At 46.6% G+C, this 19614-nt stretch overlaps 1 protein-coding gene across 1 annotated transcript in view; it reads right to left on the reverse strand.

Moving 5' to 3' along the window:
• Positions 1-536: 536 nt before the first annotated feature.
• The window catches only part of LOC141178771 (dynein axonemal heavy chain 12-like), a 20659-nt gene continuing 1581 nt past the window's right edge, over positions 537-19614 (reverse strand). The window contains exons 2-7 of the mRNA XM_073660616.1: positions 15408-15514; positions 11761-11945; positions 11349-11469; positions 9931-10213; positions 5392-5509; positions 537-1074 (exon numbers count right to left, since the gene is read on the reverse strand). Of these exons, the coding sequence (XP_073516717.1) occupies positions 10182-10213; positions 11349-11469; positions 11761-11901 (294 nt within the window). The 5' untranslated portion in view covers positions 11902-11945; positions 15408-15514 and the 3' untranslated portion in view covers positions 537-1074; positions 5392-5509; positions 9931-10181. The remainder of the gene's footprint in view (positions 1075-5391; positions 5510-9930; positions 10214-11348; positions 11470-11760; positions 11946-15407; positions 15515-19614) is intronic.

Genomic DNA, 19614 nt, shown 5'->3' on the forward strand with positions numbered 1-19614 from the left:
TCTTAGTAGCGCTTGATGGTTTTTGCAACTGCACTTGGGGACACTTTCAAAGTTTTCCCAATTTTTCGCACTGACTGACCTTCATTTCTTAAAGTAATGATGGCCACTCGTTTTTCTTTACTTAGCTGCTTATTTCTTGCCATAATACAAATTCTAACAGTCTATTCAATAGGACTATCAGCTGTGTATCCACCATACTTCTGCACAACGCAACTGATGGTCCCAACACCATTTATAAGGCAAGAAATCCCACTTATTAAACCTGACAGGGCACACCTGTGAAGTGAAAACCATTTCCGGTGACTACCTCTTGAAGCTCATCAAGAGAACGCCAAGAGTGTGCAAAGCAGTCATCAAAGCAAAAGGTGGCTACTTTGAAGAACCTAGAATATAAGACATATTTTCTGTTGTTTCACATGTTTTTGTTAAGTATATAATTCCACATGTGGTAATTCATAGTTTTGATGCTTTCAGTGTGAATGTACAATTTTCATAGTCATGAAAATACAGAAAAATCTTTAAATGAGAAGGTGTGTCCAAACTTTTGGTCTGTACTATATAATCAAAAGATGTCAGCAGAACATCGGATGGAGTCAGTTTATTATCTGCAATGGAGCAGCTTAACATTGTATGTACCTTTGACATTGCTATGTAGTCCAAACCATCAGAGCAGTTAAAGACCACACACTGCACGGCCAGCGCCTTGGCCAAATCTTTGGTGGTCTCAGTTTTTCCTGTGCCGGCCGGACCTTCTGGAGCTCCACCAAGATTTAGATAAAAAGCACCGATCTACCAATGAAACATGAAAGAACTGGTATGAAATATCAATAATAATTGCTAATAAGTTTCATGCATCATACAAAAGTCAAAAACATTTCTGAGCATAACCCATCACATCATAGCAGAGTCCGCTAGCATCGGTCAGTGAGCGGAGTGATGACCAGGCGTGGGGAGCTGCCCAGGTACTCATAGGCGGACTTCACATTGCAGTTGATGATTCGCACTCTCGCATTCTCATTCTCCCAGTAATAGCGGAGTTGGGCAAGCCACCGGAAGTCTGTTCATGAGAAACTCCTGAGGAATGTAGGAAAAGATAGTCAACCTCTAAGACACTGCAGAATCACAAGGGAGAGTTTCTAAAGGGAAGGCAAATGCACATACATTATAGGACAAAACTCCTAGTCACCGAATTCTGCTTTTTTCATTTAGTCCCATTGCCCACGGTGTATAACATCCGGACTCTCAGCCCCCAGTTTATAAAATCCGGCCTCTCGCCTCCCCCGGTGTATAACATCCACCCCTCGGCCCTAGTTTAGTATAACATCTCTCCCCTCGCCCCCCGCCAGTGTATAAAATCCATCCCCTCAACCCCACTGTATAACATCCAACCCCAAGCCCTCCTTTGCATAACATCTGGCCCCCAGGGTATAACATCCGGCCCCCAGCCCTGGTGTATAACATCTGTCCCCTCGCTCCCTCCCCCTGGTGTATAACATCCGGCCTCTCGCCCCCCCGGTGTATAATATCCGTCCCCTCGCCCCCCCCCGCCAGTGTATAAAATCCATCCCCTCAACCCCACTGTATAACATCCAACCCCAAGCCCTTCTTTGCATAATATCCGGCCCCCAGCCCCGGTGTATAACATCTGTCCCCTCGCTCCCTCCCCCTTGTGTATAACATCTGGCCTCTCGCCCCCCCAGTGTATAATATCCGTCCCCTCGCCCCGGTGTATAATATCCGTCCCCCCGCCCCTGGTGTATAATATCCGTCCCCTCGCCCCTGGTGTATAATATCCGTCCCCTCGCCCCTGGTGAATAATATCCGTCCCCTCGCACCTGGTGTATAATATCTGTCCCCTCACCCCTGGTGTATAATATCCGTCCCCTCGCACCTGGTGTATAATATCCGTCCCCTCGCCCCTGGTGAATAATATCCGTCCCCTCGCACCTGGTGTATAATATCTGTCCCCTCACCCCTGGTGTATAATATCCGTCCCCTCGCACCTGGTGTATAATATCCGTCCCCCCGCCCCTGGTGAATAATATCCGTCCCCTCGCCCCTGGTGTATAATATCCGTCCCCTCGCCCCTGGTGAATAATATCCGTCCCCTCGCCCCTGGTGTATAATATCCGTCCCCTCGCACCTGGTGTATAATATCTGTCCCCTCGCACCTGGTGTATAATATCTGTCCCCTCACCCCTGGTGTATAATATCTGTCCCCTCGCACCTGGTGTATAATATCCGTCCCCTCGCCCCTGGTGTATAATATCCGTCCCCACGCCCCCCGGTGTATAATATCCGTCCCCTCACCCCGGTATATAATATCCGTCCCCTTGCTCCTCAGTGTATAACATCCAGCCCTCGGACAGTATAACATCTAGCCCCTCGTACCCCTAGGGTATAACATCTGGCCCCTCGGCCTTGTATAACATTAAGACTCTCGCCCCCCACCAGTGTATAACATCAATCCCCACGCCCCCCGGTGTATAACATCCGCCCTCCCATGCGGTGTGCTGTTACTAACATATGACAGAACGGCTGGTGGTGCAGAGCTCTCTGATACCAGCGCGGTCCTGTAATAGGAGCCACCGGGGTAACAAGTCTGGATATTACATTTCTTCCCTCCTAAATCTTCCCCCATCACATGTGAGTGATATTATTAAGGAGTGGAAGGAACTGCAGCACCTCAGGAGACCCCGGAACATTACAGAGCGGGGTCACTGAGTGCTGAGGAGCAGAGGGCAGAACGCTCTCCTGACTCCATAACTGCAGAGTCCAGATCTACTTTGGTAACAACATCACCACAAACACTGCGCCCCCGCCTGGAGCTTTATGGCCGAGCAGCTGCATGCAGCCTTACATCACCAAGCACGATGCCGAGCGTCGGATGGAGTGGTGTGAAGCCGCCACCACAGGACTCTGGAGGAGACCTGTTCTGTGCAGTGACGGATCACACTTCTCTATCTGGCATCTGATGGACGAGTCTGGATTTGGTGAATGCCAGGAGAACGTTACCCTATTAACTGCATTGTGCCCGCTGGGCAGTTTGGTGGTGGAGGTATGGCCTTGTTTTTAGGGGGTGGTCTAGGCCCCTTAGTTCCAGTGAAAAGATATCTTAATGCTTCAGCACAAGACATTTTAAACAATTGTAGCTTCCAACCCTAAGGGAATAGAAGAGCAGAACTGTTTCCCACACGTTCTCAACCTCAACCCCACTAAACACCTTTAGGATGATTAATTAGAACAAATACTGGAGAATGGCAGCATAAATATGTCACCGCCACATAGGGAAGAACAATGTCAGTCACACATCAATTACATTGCCATATGTCTGCTCAGGCTTAGAATGGCTGACCACTCGGAGAATGACATAATACCTACAAAGAAACCGAACAAAAGGTCATTAAAGGAATTGACATAAAACCCCTTTATTAGTCCATCCATGGTTATAGAACGACACTGCACAGAGGAGGGCGCACACACCATTGATAGAAAATATTACAAACCGCACCTAGGCCATCCAAACCACTGACTATAAAGAAGATCAATTGTGGCAATGAGTCATATACAGGGGATGCCGACACCTACAGATGCCAAAACATTCCTATATAGGGACCACCATCTCAATATGCAGAAATGACTACTGCCCCATAGACGTCATTGTAAGTACACCCCAAGATTGCTTTACTGTGACAAGATCAATTGTGTCCTATGAAAACTCAAAGAAAAGAGGGGGGAACATAACATAGATATGGAAAGAACATAGGAATATGGTGAAATGTATGAAGGTGCTCGGCATACTGAGCTGTGATATCTGTAGAGGGACGGACTCCATATTAACATCCTGGATATGGATTAGAATAGGAGGCCATAAAAGCCCCTGTAGGTGTAATGTGGAGGGGGCACAATACCTTTCTCCATGTAGTGTATAATAAATAGAACATGGTATTGGAAAGTTTGCTGCCAGCCATGATGTTTGCACAAACCTGTTTCGATCATTTCCCTGACCACGTCACGAGCGTGCCCCTCTATGGTGACGAGAGCCCCCAATGTGCTGCGAGTCTGCTGGGACAATTTGCCTCCTCGCAAATTGCTCCAAATACCCAGATGTACCTCTATAAAACCCTGCTACAAACAGCATGGAAAACTCAATGCAGATGGATTAATTTTATGCTGGTATTATGGGAAATCCCATACAATGTCTTCCCTTATTGGTAGATATGACGAGAGTAGAGATGAGCGAATGGATTTGCAGGACTCTGGTCCAACAGTCCGGTCAGTATTCCACGGCCGCAGGACCGGAGCCCCGTGAACCGGCATCTCCGGCTCCTCTTTTGATGTCGATGTCATAGTTGTGGTGTGAGGCACAAATGACATCACGCCTGGCCGGCTAATCAAAAGAGGAGCCAGGGATGCCGGCATGTAAGAGGCGGTTAGCAAGGCTCCCATCCAACAGCCACAGACTACTAACCTGCTCTCTTAGACCAAGGTCCTGCAAATTTAGTTGCGCATCTCTAGACAAGATGCATGAATCAATGCAAAATCCCAACAATACTATGGAGCCTTTTGGGTACCTTCAAGATATTGAGCCGCTGTACAACTGCAACCCCCAGGAGTAGACCCCTGGGCAAGAACACTACATGGGCTCTTTGCAGTCTAATAACGTACTGTGAAATAAGCTGCTTGCATCTTTGGATGTGAATGTGGGTCCCCTTACCTCTGTTGCACCAATGGTATATCCCCCCCTGGAAACTCCTATAAGCTGCGTCTCTGGGTATGACAGTCTATTAGCAGGAGAACTCATGAAGTCTGTCTATGAATGTATATATATGTATTTCTCCCAGAAAATTATTACAATTACACGTTTTGTTGTTCACATGTTTATTTCATTTGTGTATATTGGAACAACACAAAAAGAAGATATTAGTCAACAATTTTGGTTCTCAAGTCCTCAGACAGTTCTCTTCTCCTCTTTCTGTTCTCCCTGCTTAGTGTGGCACGTAACAACGCAAAGACTGAGTCAACTTTTCCCCTTTGTATCAGGTTTCAGGTGTGATTTTCATATTGCCCGCACCTTTTACTTGCCACAGGTGAGTTTGAACGAGCATCACATGCTTGAAACAAAATTGTTTACCCACAATTTTGGAAAGATGCCAACAATTTTGTCCGACCCATTTATGGGGTTTTGTGTGAAATTATATCCAATTTGCCTTTTTTTGTGTTGTTCCAATACATACAAAGGAAATAAACATGTGTATAACAGAAAATACACATGCAATTTTTTATGGAAAAATACTTAATTTTCTGGAACAACTTCAAGGGTGCCAACACTTCCGGCCATGACTGTTTATAGTGAAGCAACCTTGATCAGTAAAGGAGCTTATGCCGTACCTCCGGGCCACTGCCGATAGCTTCATGCACTTCACTTGTCCAGAACATGAGACACACAGAGCACGACCTGTCCCGGCCATCCCCTCACCCAGTCTTTTCTTGCAGTCGCAGGGTATGCCTTTTAAAAAAGAAAGTTAAATTACGTTGACAGAAGCATTTAAGAGAGGGACAACCTTACTAGTATTATCTAGCAAATTCATTTCTACCGATTGCAGGTAGAAGATCTGCTACCTGGCTCTGTTGCAAGAGATACATCATCCACAAATCATTCACTGCCGCCAAATAATCTTATACAAATATAAAAGAACTAGATGGTGGCCCGATTCTAATGCATCGGGTATTCTAGAATAGGTATGCGGCCGACCGGGTGCAATCAGCAGAGCTGTGTTTAAATTTGGCGCCAAAATCGCTGATTGGTCGCGTTCGGCAACCGCGACCAATCAGCAAAGCGGTGTTTAAATTTGGCGGCAATATCGATGATTGGTCGCGGGCGGCGGCCGCGACCAATCAGCGAACCGTGTTAGTGAGGACTGGAGAGCGTGTTTAAATTTGGCACCAAAATCGCTGATTAGTCGCGACCAATCAGCCGAGCGGTGTTTAAATTTGGCGCCAATACTGCTGACTGGTCATGGCCGCCGACCGCGACCAATCAGCAGAGCGATGCAGAGCGGGTTTAAATTCGGCGCCAAAATCACAGATTGGTCGCCGGCCGTGACCAAACAGCAGAGCATTCTTTAAATTTGGCGCCAAAATCGCTGATTGGTCGAGGCCGGCGACAGCGAACAATCAGCAGAGCGTTGTTTAAATTTGGCGCCAATCTCGCTGATTGGTCACGGATGGCGGCCGCGACCAATCAGCAGAGCGGCGTTTAAATTTGGCGCCAATCTCGTTGATTGGTCGCGGCCGGTGGTTGCGACCAATCAGCAGAGTGAGGTTTAAATTTGGCGCCAATACTGCTGACTGGTCACGGCCGACAACCGCGACCAATCAGCAGAGCGTTGTTTAAATTTTGCGCCAATACTGCTGATTGATCTCGGCCAGCGACCGCGATCAATCAGCAGAGCGTTGCTTAAATTTGGCGCCAATCTCGTTGATTGGACGCGTCCGGCGTCCGCGTCCAATCAGCACAGCAGTGTTTAAATGTGGCGGCAAGATCGGTGAATGGTCGCGGCCGCTATTTAAATGTGGCGCCCAAATCGGTGATTGGTTGCGGGCAGCGAACGCGACCAATCAGCAGAGCGGTGTTTAACTTTAGCGCCAAGATCACTGATTGGTCGGGTGTGGAGAGCGCGACCAATCAGCGAATCGTATTGGTGAGGAGCGGGGAGCGGAATCGTATTAGAGAGGACAGGGGAGCGCCCCTGCCTGTGCGGCTACTTCCGCTGCGAGAACCCGGGACATGAGCGGGCGCTCGGAGCAGAAGTATCCCGACCCGCAGCACCGCTCCCCGGTCCTCCCTTCACACCCTAGCCGCTGATGTCCCCACAGTATCCGCAGGGTGTTACAAAGGTCCGGACATTTGTGTTCAAAATCGCTGATTGGTCGCTGGCGCTGCCCGCGACCAATCACCGATTTGGGCGCCAATTTTAAATATCGGCCGCGACCAATCATCGATCTTGGCTCCACATTTAAACACCGCTGTGCTGATTGGTCGCCGACGCTGGGCGCGACCAATCACCGATTTTGGCGCCACATTTAAATTTAAATAGCGGCCGCGACCAATTGGATGTCAGCGCCGCTCCCCGGTCCTCCCTTCACACCCTAGCCGCATGGATGTCAGCGCCGCTGCCTGTGCGGATAGTTCCGCTGCAAGAACCCGGGACATGAGCGGGCGCTCGCAGCAGAAGTGTCCGGACTCGCAGCGCCGCTCCCCGGTCCTCCCTTCACACCCTAGCCACTGATGTCCCCACAGTATCCGCATGGTGTTACAAAGGTCAGGACATCTGTGTTAAAAATCGCTGATTGGTCGCTGGCGCTGGCCGCGACCAATCACCGATCTTGGCGGCAAATTCAAACACCGCTGTGCTGATTGGTCGCCGACGCTGTGCGCGACCAATCACCAATTTTGGCGGCACATTTAAATAGCGTCCGCGACCAATCAGTACAGCGGTGTTTAAATGTTGAGCCAAGATCGGTGATTGGTCGCGGCCGATATTTAAATTTGGCGCCTAAATCGGTGATTGGTCGGCGGCAGCGTCAGCGACCAATCAGCGATTTTTAACACAAATGTCCGGACCTTTGTAACACCATGCGGATACTGTGGGGACATCAGCGGCTAGGGTGTGAAGGGAGGACCGGGGAGCGGCGCTGCGGGTCGGGATACTTCTGCTGCGAGCGCCCGCTCATGTCCCGGGTTCTCGGAGCGGAAGTATCCGCACAGGCAGCGGCGCTGACATCCATGCGGCTAGGGCGTGAAGGGAGCACCGGGGAGCGGCGCTGACATCCAATTGGTCGCGGCCGCTATTTAAATGTGCCGCACAAATCGGTGATTGATCGCCGACTTGGCCCGCAACCAATCACTGATCTTGCGGCCAAAGTTAAACACTACGGTGCTAATTGGTCGCAGACGCTGACAGCGACCAATCACCGATTTGGGCGCCACATTCAAATATCGGCCGCGACCAATCACCGATCTTGGCTCCACATTTAAACACCGCTGTGCTGATTGGTCGCCGACGCTGGGCGCGACCAATCACCAATTTTGGTGCCACATTTAAATAGCGTCCGCGACCAATCCGCACAGCGGTGTTTAAATGTGGAGCCAAGATCGGTGATTGGTCGCGGCCGATATTTGAATGTGGCGCCAAAATCGGTGATTGGTCGCTGTCAGCGTCCGCGACCAATCAGCACCGTAGTGTTTAACTTTTGCGGCAAGATCCGTGATTGGTTGTGGGCCAAGACCGCGACCAATCACCGATTTGTGCGGCACTTTTAAATAGCGTCCGCGACCAATTGGATGTCAGCGCCGCTCCCCGTTCCTCCCTTCACACCCTAGCCGCATGGATGTCAGCGGCGCTGCCTGTGCGGATACTTCCGCTCCGAGAACCCGGGACATGAGCGGGCGCTCGGAGCAGAAGTATCCCGACCCGCAGTGCCGCTCCCCGGTCCTCCCTTCACACCCTAGCCGCTGATGTCCCCACAGTATCCGCATGGTGTTACAAAGGTCAGGACATTTGTGTTAAAAATCGCTGATTGGTCGCTGGCGCTGCCCGCGACCAATCACCGATTTGGGCGCCAAATTTAAATATCGGCCGCGACCAATCACCGATCTTGGCTCCACATTTAAACACCGCTGTGCTGATTGGTCGCGGCTGATATTTAAATTTGGCGCCCAAATCGGTGATTGGTCGCGGGCAGCGCCAGCGACCAATCAGCGATTTTTAACACAAATGTCCGGACCTTTGTAAGACCATGCGGATACAGTGGGGACATCAGCGGCTAGGGTGTTAAGGGAGGACCGGGGAGCGGCGCTGCGAGTCCAGATACTTCTGCTGCGAGCGCCCGCTCATGTCCCGGGTTCTCGGAGCGGAAGTATCCGCACAGGCAGCGCCGCTGACATCCATGCGGCTAGGGTGTGAAGGGAGGACCGGGGAGCGGCGCTGAGATCCATGCGGCTAGGGTGTGAAGGGAGGACCGGGGAGTGGCGCTGACATCCAATTGGTCACGGACGCTATTTAAAAGTGCCGCACAAATCGGTGATTGGTCGCTGTCTTGGCCCGCGACCAATGACTGATCTTGGCGCCAAAGTTAAACACTATTGTGCTGATTGGTCGCGGACGCTGACCGCGACCAATCACCGATTTGGGCGCCAAATTGAAATATCGGCCGCGACCAATCACCGATTTTGGCGCCAAATTTAAATATCGGCCGCGACCAATCACCACAGCGGTGTTTAAATGTGGAGCCAAGATCGGTGATTGGTCGCGGGCAGCGTCGGCGACCAATCAGCACAGCGGTGTTTAAGTTTTGCGCTAAGATCAGTGATTGGTCGGGTCCGAAGACCGCGATCAATCATCGAATCGTCTTGGTGAGGATCGGGGAGCGGCGCTGCCTGTGCGGCTACTTCCGCTGCGAGAACCCGGGACATAGCGGGCGCTCACAGCAGAAGTATCCCGACCCGCCGCGCCGCTCCCCGGTCCTCCCTTCCGCATGGAGGTCAGCGACGCCGGCGGTCCTTCCGCTGCTACCGGCCGGGAGATGAGCGCCTCGCGGCGCTCATCTTCCGGCTGCATCTCCATCCCGCAGATGGGTCCGTCGGTCGGGTTCCTTCTGCTGTTGCCGGCCGGGAGATGAGCGCCTTGCGCCGGTCATCTCCCGGCTGCATCGCCGCTCAGCTCCGTCCCGCAGATGAGCCGCTAACGGCCGCCATCTTTTTTTAGAAATCCCCCGGCGCTGATTGGCCGCTGCCGGACCAATGAGCGACGCGGGATTTCCTGGACAGACAGACACACAGACAGACAGACAGACGGGATAAGACGATTATATATATAGACTAGATTAGTTCCAATTAATGCTTTTGGTCTGTAGGTAGATCCGTACCATTCGTGACCGAGCAATAACATCATGCACGCTCCTTAACATGACATCTTCCCCTTGGATGAGCCACTTCTCCACGGCCCCCCGAGCCTCGGAGGTGGAGATGGTCTGGATGAGCTCTACGCGTTCCCCCTCGGTGCTGTACATGGCTTTGATGTCCAGGTTAGGAAGGAGCTCCAGCTTTGCTATGCCTTCAAAGCCCTTCTTTAGATGTGGTTGGACCCGCAGAGGATCTTTAGTCTCAGAGAGAATTTCTAGCATTTCGTCGTTGGACAGGAAGAAAAAGCTAAAGCGAAAATGCACAATATGATAAAGATGTCATTAAAGTATTGGGTCAGGCGCCATTTGTATTAGTGTCTATGTGAGAAAATAGAAAAGCAAAGCTTTAAAGTAAAGATTCAGTCCCCATACACATTGGATTAAAATAGTTTAAACCTGACGATTGCAGCAGGACCGGCCTACCCACTGATGTGTATGGGGGTCTCCTGACTCTCCCCCGATAGAGGATGTCAGGGCCAGAAGGATCGGGCAGATGGGATTTCAATACCCGGTCTTTTGGTTCTCAGGGGAGATAACCCGCTGCCGGAGGTGTCCAGTACCGACTTTCTCCTCTCTCCCCATTAAAACCACATGACTGTTCAGCAGAATAGGTGGGAGTCAGGAGAAATAGCCAAATAACCATTCAGACCACGGGTATCTCATATCTCATGCGTATGGTTAGCTTAAAGGGGCTATCCAGCTTTGGGAACTTTTTTTTATTTAACTGAAATGTGTATTCCCATCTCCAGGATTCTACCCCAATATGTAGTATGCGTAATAATAATAATATTAGCAAATACCTCCAATTAGAAGTTTAGTATAGTTCTTCTGATTTGTTTTGTCGCTTACCCCATGTGCAGGGCATTGCAGTAGCTTAGGTTACGACCACTAGCAAATAACTGTCACTATATGAGTGGTCGTAACCATGGATACCGAAGCTACTGCAATGCCTTGCACATGGGGAAAGCGACATAGTGAATCAGAAGAACTATACTACACTTCTAATTGGAGGTATTTGCTAATATTATTATTATTACTACGCCTACTACATATTGGGATAGGATCTTGGAGATGGGAATACCCATTTAATTGCGAGTATTTGCGACAATTCAGTTTCATTAAAAATGTTGCACCGTTAGGCTTTTTGTTTCCTGCACATTCAGCTTTGATGTGATCTGTGGTCATAAATCGGCTAAGAGGAGCTGAAAAAAGACAGATTAAAAATAAGTCCAATAGCCAGCGCAACACAGAGCCAATAGAAGGCAAACAGTGCAAAATTATTAATGAAATCCAATTACAAAAATGATTTCAATGCGTTTAAATAAGAAAAAAAAATATTTAAGGAATATATACAATCATTGCAACAAGTGAAAGGACTATACCGTGGGAAAAAAGCCTCTTCTTCTCCAGATAGGCATTCAGCCCTTTCATGATTTTATCCAGAAGCACATTGCTGTCCTGAAGTTTCTCCAGAAGTCCGGTCAGAGAAGTGGCGCTTAAAACCTAAAACAAAGTAGATAGCCCATAAGTAAGATTCCATTATATAGTTATAGAGACTGAAAAAAGGTCACATTCATTGACTATTGTGCCAATAGTTTATATTAAAAGAAAAATTAGAACCTATTTGGATAGAAAATAGAAGATGCGGGAGGCTGGAGTCCAGGCAGTGCGGAGCCCCATAACCCGGGATCCTTGTGATGGAAGCATCAGGACACGGACTCTTGGAAAACATCAATCCTGGATGCAAGATGACCGTGCTTTCTTGTATCAGTCCACCATGAAGCATCCATTTACCTTCGGGTCTTTAACGCAATGTTTCATGATCTCTCTCCAGTTTCTGTCCACAGTCTGGAATAAGCGTCCTTCTTCAGGCGTTTGCTGCATGATGTCCTCAGAAGAGAAGATTAAAGCCACTGGGTCGGCACCTTCAGCCATTCATCAATGGTTTCCTGGATCCTTATCAGTCGTTCCTCCCATTGCTTAAAGGAGGAGAGCAAAAAGTTAATTACACATAAAATGAAAAGGATAGAAAAAAATGCTATCATTTTAGAAGATAAATTATCAATGGATATGAATTCTGAATTGTTGGACATTTGTAGGGAAAGTTTGGCGAGACTCCTTGATACCATCCCCTTTACATGTAAGCTGGAGCCGCATGTAACTTTAGCCTCGGAGATCCTAATGATTGCTAATAAGCAAGTGAAGATTTTAAGCTGAGTGACAACATTTACTGTGGGTGGGAACTCCTTAATCCCTTCAGGACCGGATAATTTTTTGTTTTGCATTTTTTCCTTCCCTTCTTCAAAAACCCATACATTTTTTAATTTTTCCATTGATATAGCTGCAAGAGGCTATGTAATGTGCTGTAGCTTAACCCCTTCCCAACATATGACATACTGTTAAGCCATATGCCATGTTCCTGCAGATGTGCAAAATTTGGACCTGGGCCCCCACCAGCATGTTGGTCAGATGTATGGGCCCTTGTAGCATTCTAGATCCGATAATGATGCGCGTGTTCGTCCCTGCCTTGGATGTTTCCCATTGTAGCCCCATCCTATAATAATGTCTCTCATTCTAGGCCCCTTCCTGGTATAATGTTCCCCATCCTGCGCCCCTTCCTGTTATAATATCCCTGATCCTGGGCCTCTTCCTGTTATAATATCCACCTTCTGTGTATAATACCCCCCATCCTGAGCCCCTTTCAGCAATAACGTCCCAATCCTGGGCTCCTTCCTGGTATAATGTCCTTGGTCCTGGGCCTCTTACTGTAATAATGTCCCCCATCCTGGCCCCTTCCTGTAACAATGTCCCCAATCCTGGTACAATGTCCCCCATCCTATAACAATGTCCTCCATCCTGGTATCCTGTCCCCCATCCTAGGCCCCATTCTGGTATAATGACCTCCATCCTTGTGCCCTTCCTGGTGTAATGTCCTTCATCCTGGCCCATGTCATGGTATAATGACCCCCATTCTGGTATAATGCTCCCTATCCTGGGCCCTTTCCTTGTATAATGTTCCCCATCCTGGGCCCCTTCTTTATATAATGCTCCCCATCCTGGGCCCCTTCCTTGTCTAATTCTCCCCACCCTGAGCCCCTTCCTTGTCTAATGCTCCCCATCCTTGGCCCTTTCCTGGTATAATGTTCTGTCGTTCTTTTCTAATACATTAAATAAACAAAAATAAATGATTCTTCTTACCTTCCTGCGCTCCCACGACATGCGGCGTCTTCTTCTGTAGCTGATTTCAGTGTGCCGGCAAGGGCAGCGCATGACGTCACTTCCATGCGTCGCTCGTGACTGGCACGCCGACATCAGCTACTGGCCTTTGATTGGCTGGCGGCATGCATTGCAGCTCAGGGACCCGGCATGTCCCTGCGCAGCAATATACTTCAGCCGAATGTGCGTCCTCAGACTGTGGAAGTGCCATAAATATATGAGATGGGAATACCACTCTGCCACTGTGCGTTCCTTTATGCACTCTTTTTGGCACTCTTTGTGGTAAGAGACTACCTTAAAAAATGTTTTATGTGACATGTATCTGATTATTTGTGGGCAGGAGCATTATTTAGATGGATACCTGATGCATATGGCAAGTGTAAATCCAATGACTATGGAATACTTATGGATTACTTTTTGATATATTATTACACTCATTGGATTGTCTTGATATACTAACCTTATGCTATATTATCTATATTGCTCATGTCCCACTGTGACCATATGCGTGACCATATATGTATACTTTGTAACATATCTTGCTACATTGGTAATCTAATTAGTGTCTTTATACTATCCGTATTATGTCATTTCTCTTTTTACTATGTACGTTTTTTAACTTGATGGAATAAAAATTTATATTTTTTACGCCAATTAACTCTTTCTTCTCCTATGTACCCATGTGTTTCATGAGTTGGCTCAGTTTGGCAAATCTGGGATATATTTCCCCCCGGATATGCCAACTTTACCCCTATAGGGTCTATTTAGTTGTATCACTCTGAGTCTATGTCTGATCCAGAGATACAATAATGAACATGAATCCTTATATATCACGGATCTTGCAGCCGCCTTTACCTGCTTGGACATAAGTGTTACATAGTTACATAGTTTAAAAGGCCGAAAAAAGACAAGCGTCCATCCAGTTCAGCCTATTTCTTGTGCACTGCAGCTATTCCGCAGCGTTGATCCAGGGGAAGGCAAAAAAAAAACATGCGGTATAGGCCAATTTACATCATTGAGGAAAAATTCACTTCCCGACTCCAATCTGGCAGTCAGATTAAATCCCTGGATTAATTAACTATCACTAAGCATAAGATGTAATTTTATTGTTCTCAAGAAAGGCGTCCAGGCCTCTCTTGAACTCATTAAGTGAGTTGGACATCACCACTTCCTCTCCCAGAGAGTTCCAGAGTCTCACGGCTCTGACCGTAAAGAATCCCCTTCTATGCTGGTGCAGGAACCTCCTTTCCTCCAGACGCATAGTGTGCCCCCTCGTCTTTGTCACCATCCTTGGTATAAACAGGTCATGGGAGAGATCTCTGTACAGCCCCCTGATGTATTTATACATGTTTATGAGGTCTCCCCTAAGCCTTCTCTTTTCCAACGTAAATAGGCCTAATTTGGACAACCTCTCTGGGTATTCTAGTCCCTCCATTCCCTTTATTACCTTAGTCGCCCTCCTTTGTACCCTCTCTAGCTCCAATATGTCTTTCCTGAGTACCGGAGCCCAGAACTGTGCACAATATTCTAAGTGCGGCCTTACCAGCGCTTTATACAGAGGAAGAACAATGTTCTCATCATATGCCCCTATTCCTCTTCTGATGCATGCCATGACTCTATTTGCCTTCGCAGCTGCTGCCTGACACTGGGCACTCCAATTTAATTTGCTGTTAACCAAGACGCCCAGGTCCTTCTCCATGTCAGATTTCCCCAACGGTTTCCCATTTAATATGTATGGGTGACTGCTGTTTTTCTTTCCCATGTGCATGACCTTACATTTATCGGCATTGAACCCCATTTGCCATTTTTTGGCCCAACTCCCCAATTTATCTAAATCCTCCTGTAGCTGTGCCCTATCCTCATCTGTATTAACTACGTTACAAAGTTTAGTATCATCTGCAAATATTGCTATTTTACTATGCAACCCTTCCACTAGATCATTAATAAGTATATTAAATAATATAGGGCCCAAGACAGACCCTTGAGGCACCCCGCTAGTCGAGACGCAGTTATAAAAGGAATCCAATTTGTCCGCATTAATCAACTGCAGGGCATCTTGATTGGCAAATAGATTGATCACTTTGGGGTACCAAGTGTTCAGCAACTTTTCTTCTGTCTTGGCACAAGCCAAGGATACGCTGTTCCTCAGGGATTCACATTCTACAGGACCCCTGGACCCGACAAAGAATAAAGCACTTTATCATATTAAACCTGACAGGGCACACCTGTGAAGTGAAGACCATTTCTGGTGACTACCTCTAGAAGCTCATCAAGAGAACGCCAAGAGTGTGCAAAGCAGTCATCAAAGCAAAAGGTGGCTACTCTGAAGAACCTAGAATATAAGACATATTTTCAGCTGTTTCACACTTTTTTGTTAAGTATATAATTCCACATGTGTTAATTCATAGTTTTGATGCCTTCAGTGTGAATGTACAATTTTCAAAGTCATGAAAATACAGAAAAATCTTTAAATGAGAAGGTGTGTCTAAACTTTTGGTCTGTACTGTATATATCCACCCATATACAGTATACATATATATATATACACACATATACAGTATACATATATACACACCCATATACAGTATACATATACACACACATATACAGTATACATATATACACACATATACAGTATACATATACACACATATACAGTATACATATATACACACCCATATACAGTATACATATATATACACACATATACAGTATACATATATACACACATATACAGTATACATATATACACCCATATACAGTATACATATATACACACATATACCAGTATACATATATATACACCCATATACAGTATACATATATACACACATATACAGTATACATATATACACACATATACAGTATGCATATATACACCCATATACAGTATACATATATACACCCATATACAGTATACATATATATACACACTTATACAGTATACATATATACACACCCAGTATACAGTATATATATATATACACACCCATATACTGTATATATATATATATATATATATATATATACACACACATATACAGTATACATATATACACACATATACAGTATACATATATACACATATATACACACATATACACACACATACCAGTATACATATATATATACACACGCCCATATACAGTATACAGTGCTGGCCAAAAGTATTGGCACCCCTGCAATTCTGTCAGATAATGCTCAATTTCTTCCTGAAAATGATTGCAATCATAAATTCTTTGGTATTATTCTCTTCATTTAATTTGTCTTCAATGAAAAAAACACAAAAAGAATTGTCCTAAAGCCAGATTGGATATAATTCCACACCAAACCTAAAAAAGGGGGTGGACAAAAGTATTGGCACCCTTTGAAAAATCATGTGATGCTTCTCTAATTCGTGTAATTAACAGCACCTGTAACTTACCTGTGGCACCTAACAGGTGTTGGCAATAACTAAATCACACTTGCAGCCAGTTAACATGGATTAAAGTTGACTCAGCCTCTGTCCTGTGTCCTTGTGTGTACCACATTGAGCATGGAGAAAAGAAAGAAGACCAAAGAACTGTCTGAGGACTTGAGAAACCAAATTGTGAGGAAGCATGAGCAATCTCAAGGCTACAAGTCCATCTCCAAAGACCTGAATGTTCCTGTGTCTTCCGTGCGCAGTGTCATCAAGAAGTGTAAAGCCCATGGCACTGTGGCTAACCTCCCTAGATGTGGACGGAAAAAAAAATTGACGAGAGATTTCAACGCAAGATTGTGCGGATGGTGGATAAAGAACCTCGACTAACATCCAAACAAGTTCAAGCTGCCCTGCAGTCCGAGGGTACAGCAGTGTCAACCCATACTATCCGTTGGCGTCTGAATGAAAAGGGACTGTATGGTAGGATACCCAGGAAGACCCCACTTCTTACCCCGAGACATAAAAAAGCCAGGCTGGAGTTTGCCAAAACTTACCTGAGAAAGCCTAAAACGTTTTGGAAGAATGTTCTCTGGTCAGATGAGACAAAAGTAGAGCTTTTTGGGAAAAAGCATCAACATAGAGTGTACAGGAAAAAAAAAGAGGCATTCAAAGAAAAGAACACGGTCCCTACAGTCAAACATGGCGGAGGTTCCCTGATGTTTTGGGGTTGCTTTGCTGCCTTTGGCACTGGACTGCTTGACCGTGTGCATGGCATTATGAAGTCTGAAGACTACCAACAAATTTTGCAGCATAATGTAGGGCCCAGTGTGAGAAAGCTGGGTTTCCCTCAGAGGTCATGGGTCTTCTAGCAGGACAATGACCCAAAACACACTTCCAAAAGCACTATAAAATGGTTTTAGAGAAAGCACTGGAGACTTCTAAGGTGGCCAGCAATGAGTCCAGACCTGAATCCCATAGAACACCTGTGGAGAGATCGCAAAATGGCAGTTTGGAGAAGGCTCCCTTCAAATATCAGGGACCTGGAGCAGTTTGAAGTGACCGCGGGCAAGGCCGCGCATTGGTATCTATGATCTGGCCCAGCAAGATCCCCACACACAGACTCTATCTTGACAACCGTATCTTTACTCGCATACATTTTTAACACAGCAAAGAAAAAAAAACAATAAATGACAACCGTAAATATGCACAGTAATAACGTGTACTGATAAGCTGACCCTCACTGTCCCTACTCACACGTTACCAGTCCTTTACTCCAGAAGGATGTGTCCCCCGTCGCAGGCCTGTCTGTCTTTGCAGGAAGGCGTCCCAGCCGGAAAAAAAACAGGAACAGCAGAATTCGCGGGAAACGAAGGAAGGGATACTTCGGCCTCTCGCCAGAGGTCCCGCTTACAGTCTCTCTGATCCGGATAGAAGCTCTGGTGGGTCCCCTTATGTAGTCCACACTCCAGTAGCAGGGAGTGTAACAGCTGAATCCTTCAGCAGTGCAGGAGCTGGGGAAGGCTCCGAGGATATGGTGTCAGATAGAAGAAATCACGTTGAGAGTCTCTCCTGCGCCACACACGAGGGCCTGCACACCGTCCTGGCTCTTTTCACAGACCACAGCAGACTCTGCGCGCGCTTTTTCCTGCTTCCCACTTTGGTCACGTGACTCTCTAGGGCGGGACACAGGAGGCTCAGTCTTTTTCTCTGTCATCACACCCTGCGCAGGTGCAACCTCTGGCCACAAGGTGGCAATATCATCCTGTGTAATCACTTCTGTAACAGGCTCTATATCAATTAGCACAGAACAGCCAGAGACGGCCAGCTCACTACAAGTTTGCCAAAGAAGAATGGTCTACAATTCCAGCAGAGCATTGTAAGAAACTCATTGATGGTTACCGGAAGCGGTTGTTCGCAGTTATTTTGGCTAAAGGTTGTGCAACCAAGTATTAGGCTGAGGGTGCCAATACTTTTGTCCGGCCCATTTTTGGAGTTTTGTGTGAAATGATCAATGATTTTATTTTTGCTTCATTCTCTTTTGTGTTTTTCCTTGCAAGCAAATTAAATGAAGATAATAAGACCAAAGAATTTGTGATTGCAATCATTTTCAGGAAGAAACTGAGTATTATCTGACAGAATTGCAGGGGTGCCAATACTTTTGGCCAGCACTGTACATATATATATACACACACATACAGCATACATATATACACCTATATACAGTATACATATACACACATCTACAGTATACATATATATACACCTATATACAGTATACATATATACACACCCATATACAGTATACATATATACACAGTATAGATATACACACACATATACAGTATACATATATATACACACACATACAGTATACATATATACACACATATACCAGTATACATATATATACACCCATATACAGTATACATATATACACACCCATATACAGTATACATATATATATACATACAGTATGCATATACACATATACAGTATACATATATATATATACATACATATAGAGTATCTATAATATAACGCTACAAGCGTCCCTCTGTCTGAAGCCTTTATAGTCTGCGCTAGTGCGACACGCCTGCACAGTCTGGCTCCAGACTGAAGAACGCATGGAGCCGTTACAGGTAAGAGGAGTGTATGGTGCTGGAGATCACGGTATGCGTATACACTGAACACATACCGCGATCTCTGGCGCCATACTTACATACTTACCTGACCGGGATGAGCGCTACCGCGGCGCTTCTGTTCGGTCCGGAGTCCGGGGGAAGAGGGAGGCATTGAAATCGGCACATGCGCATAGCGCTATCCGGCGCCATTTTACTGAAGATACATTTGCAATGTGTCTTCAGCAAAATGGAGCCGGACAGCGTGGTATGAGCACACGCGTACTTCGGCGCCGCACTCCTCCCCCGGCCTCCAGCAGAACGGGAAACAGCGCTGGAGCACAGGGAAGAAAGGTGAGTATAAGTGTTTATTTTCTTGTATGTGTGTGTAGCATGATAGGGATGAGGGGT

The sequence above is a fragment of the Phyllobates terribilis genome, unplaced genomic scaffold (assembly GCF_046119375.1).
Source record: "Phyllobates terribilis strain yellow unplaced genomic scaffold, ASM4611937v1 Scaffold_30__1_contigs__length_15301838, whole genome shotgun sequence".
NCBI classification, from domain to species: domain Eukaryota; kingdom Metazoa; phylum Chordata; class Amphibia; order Anura; family Dendrobatidae; genus Phyllobates; species Phyllobates terribilis.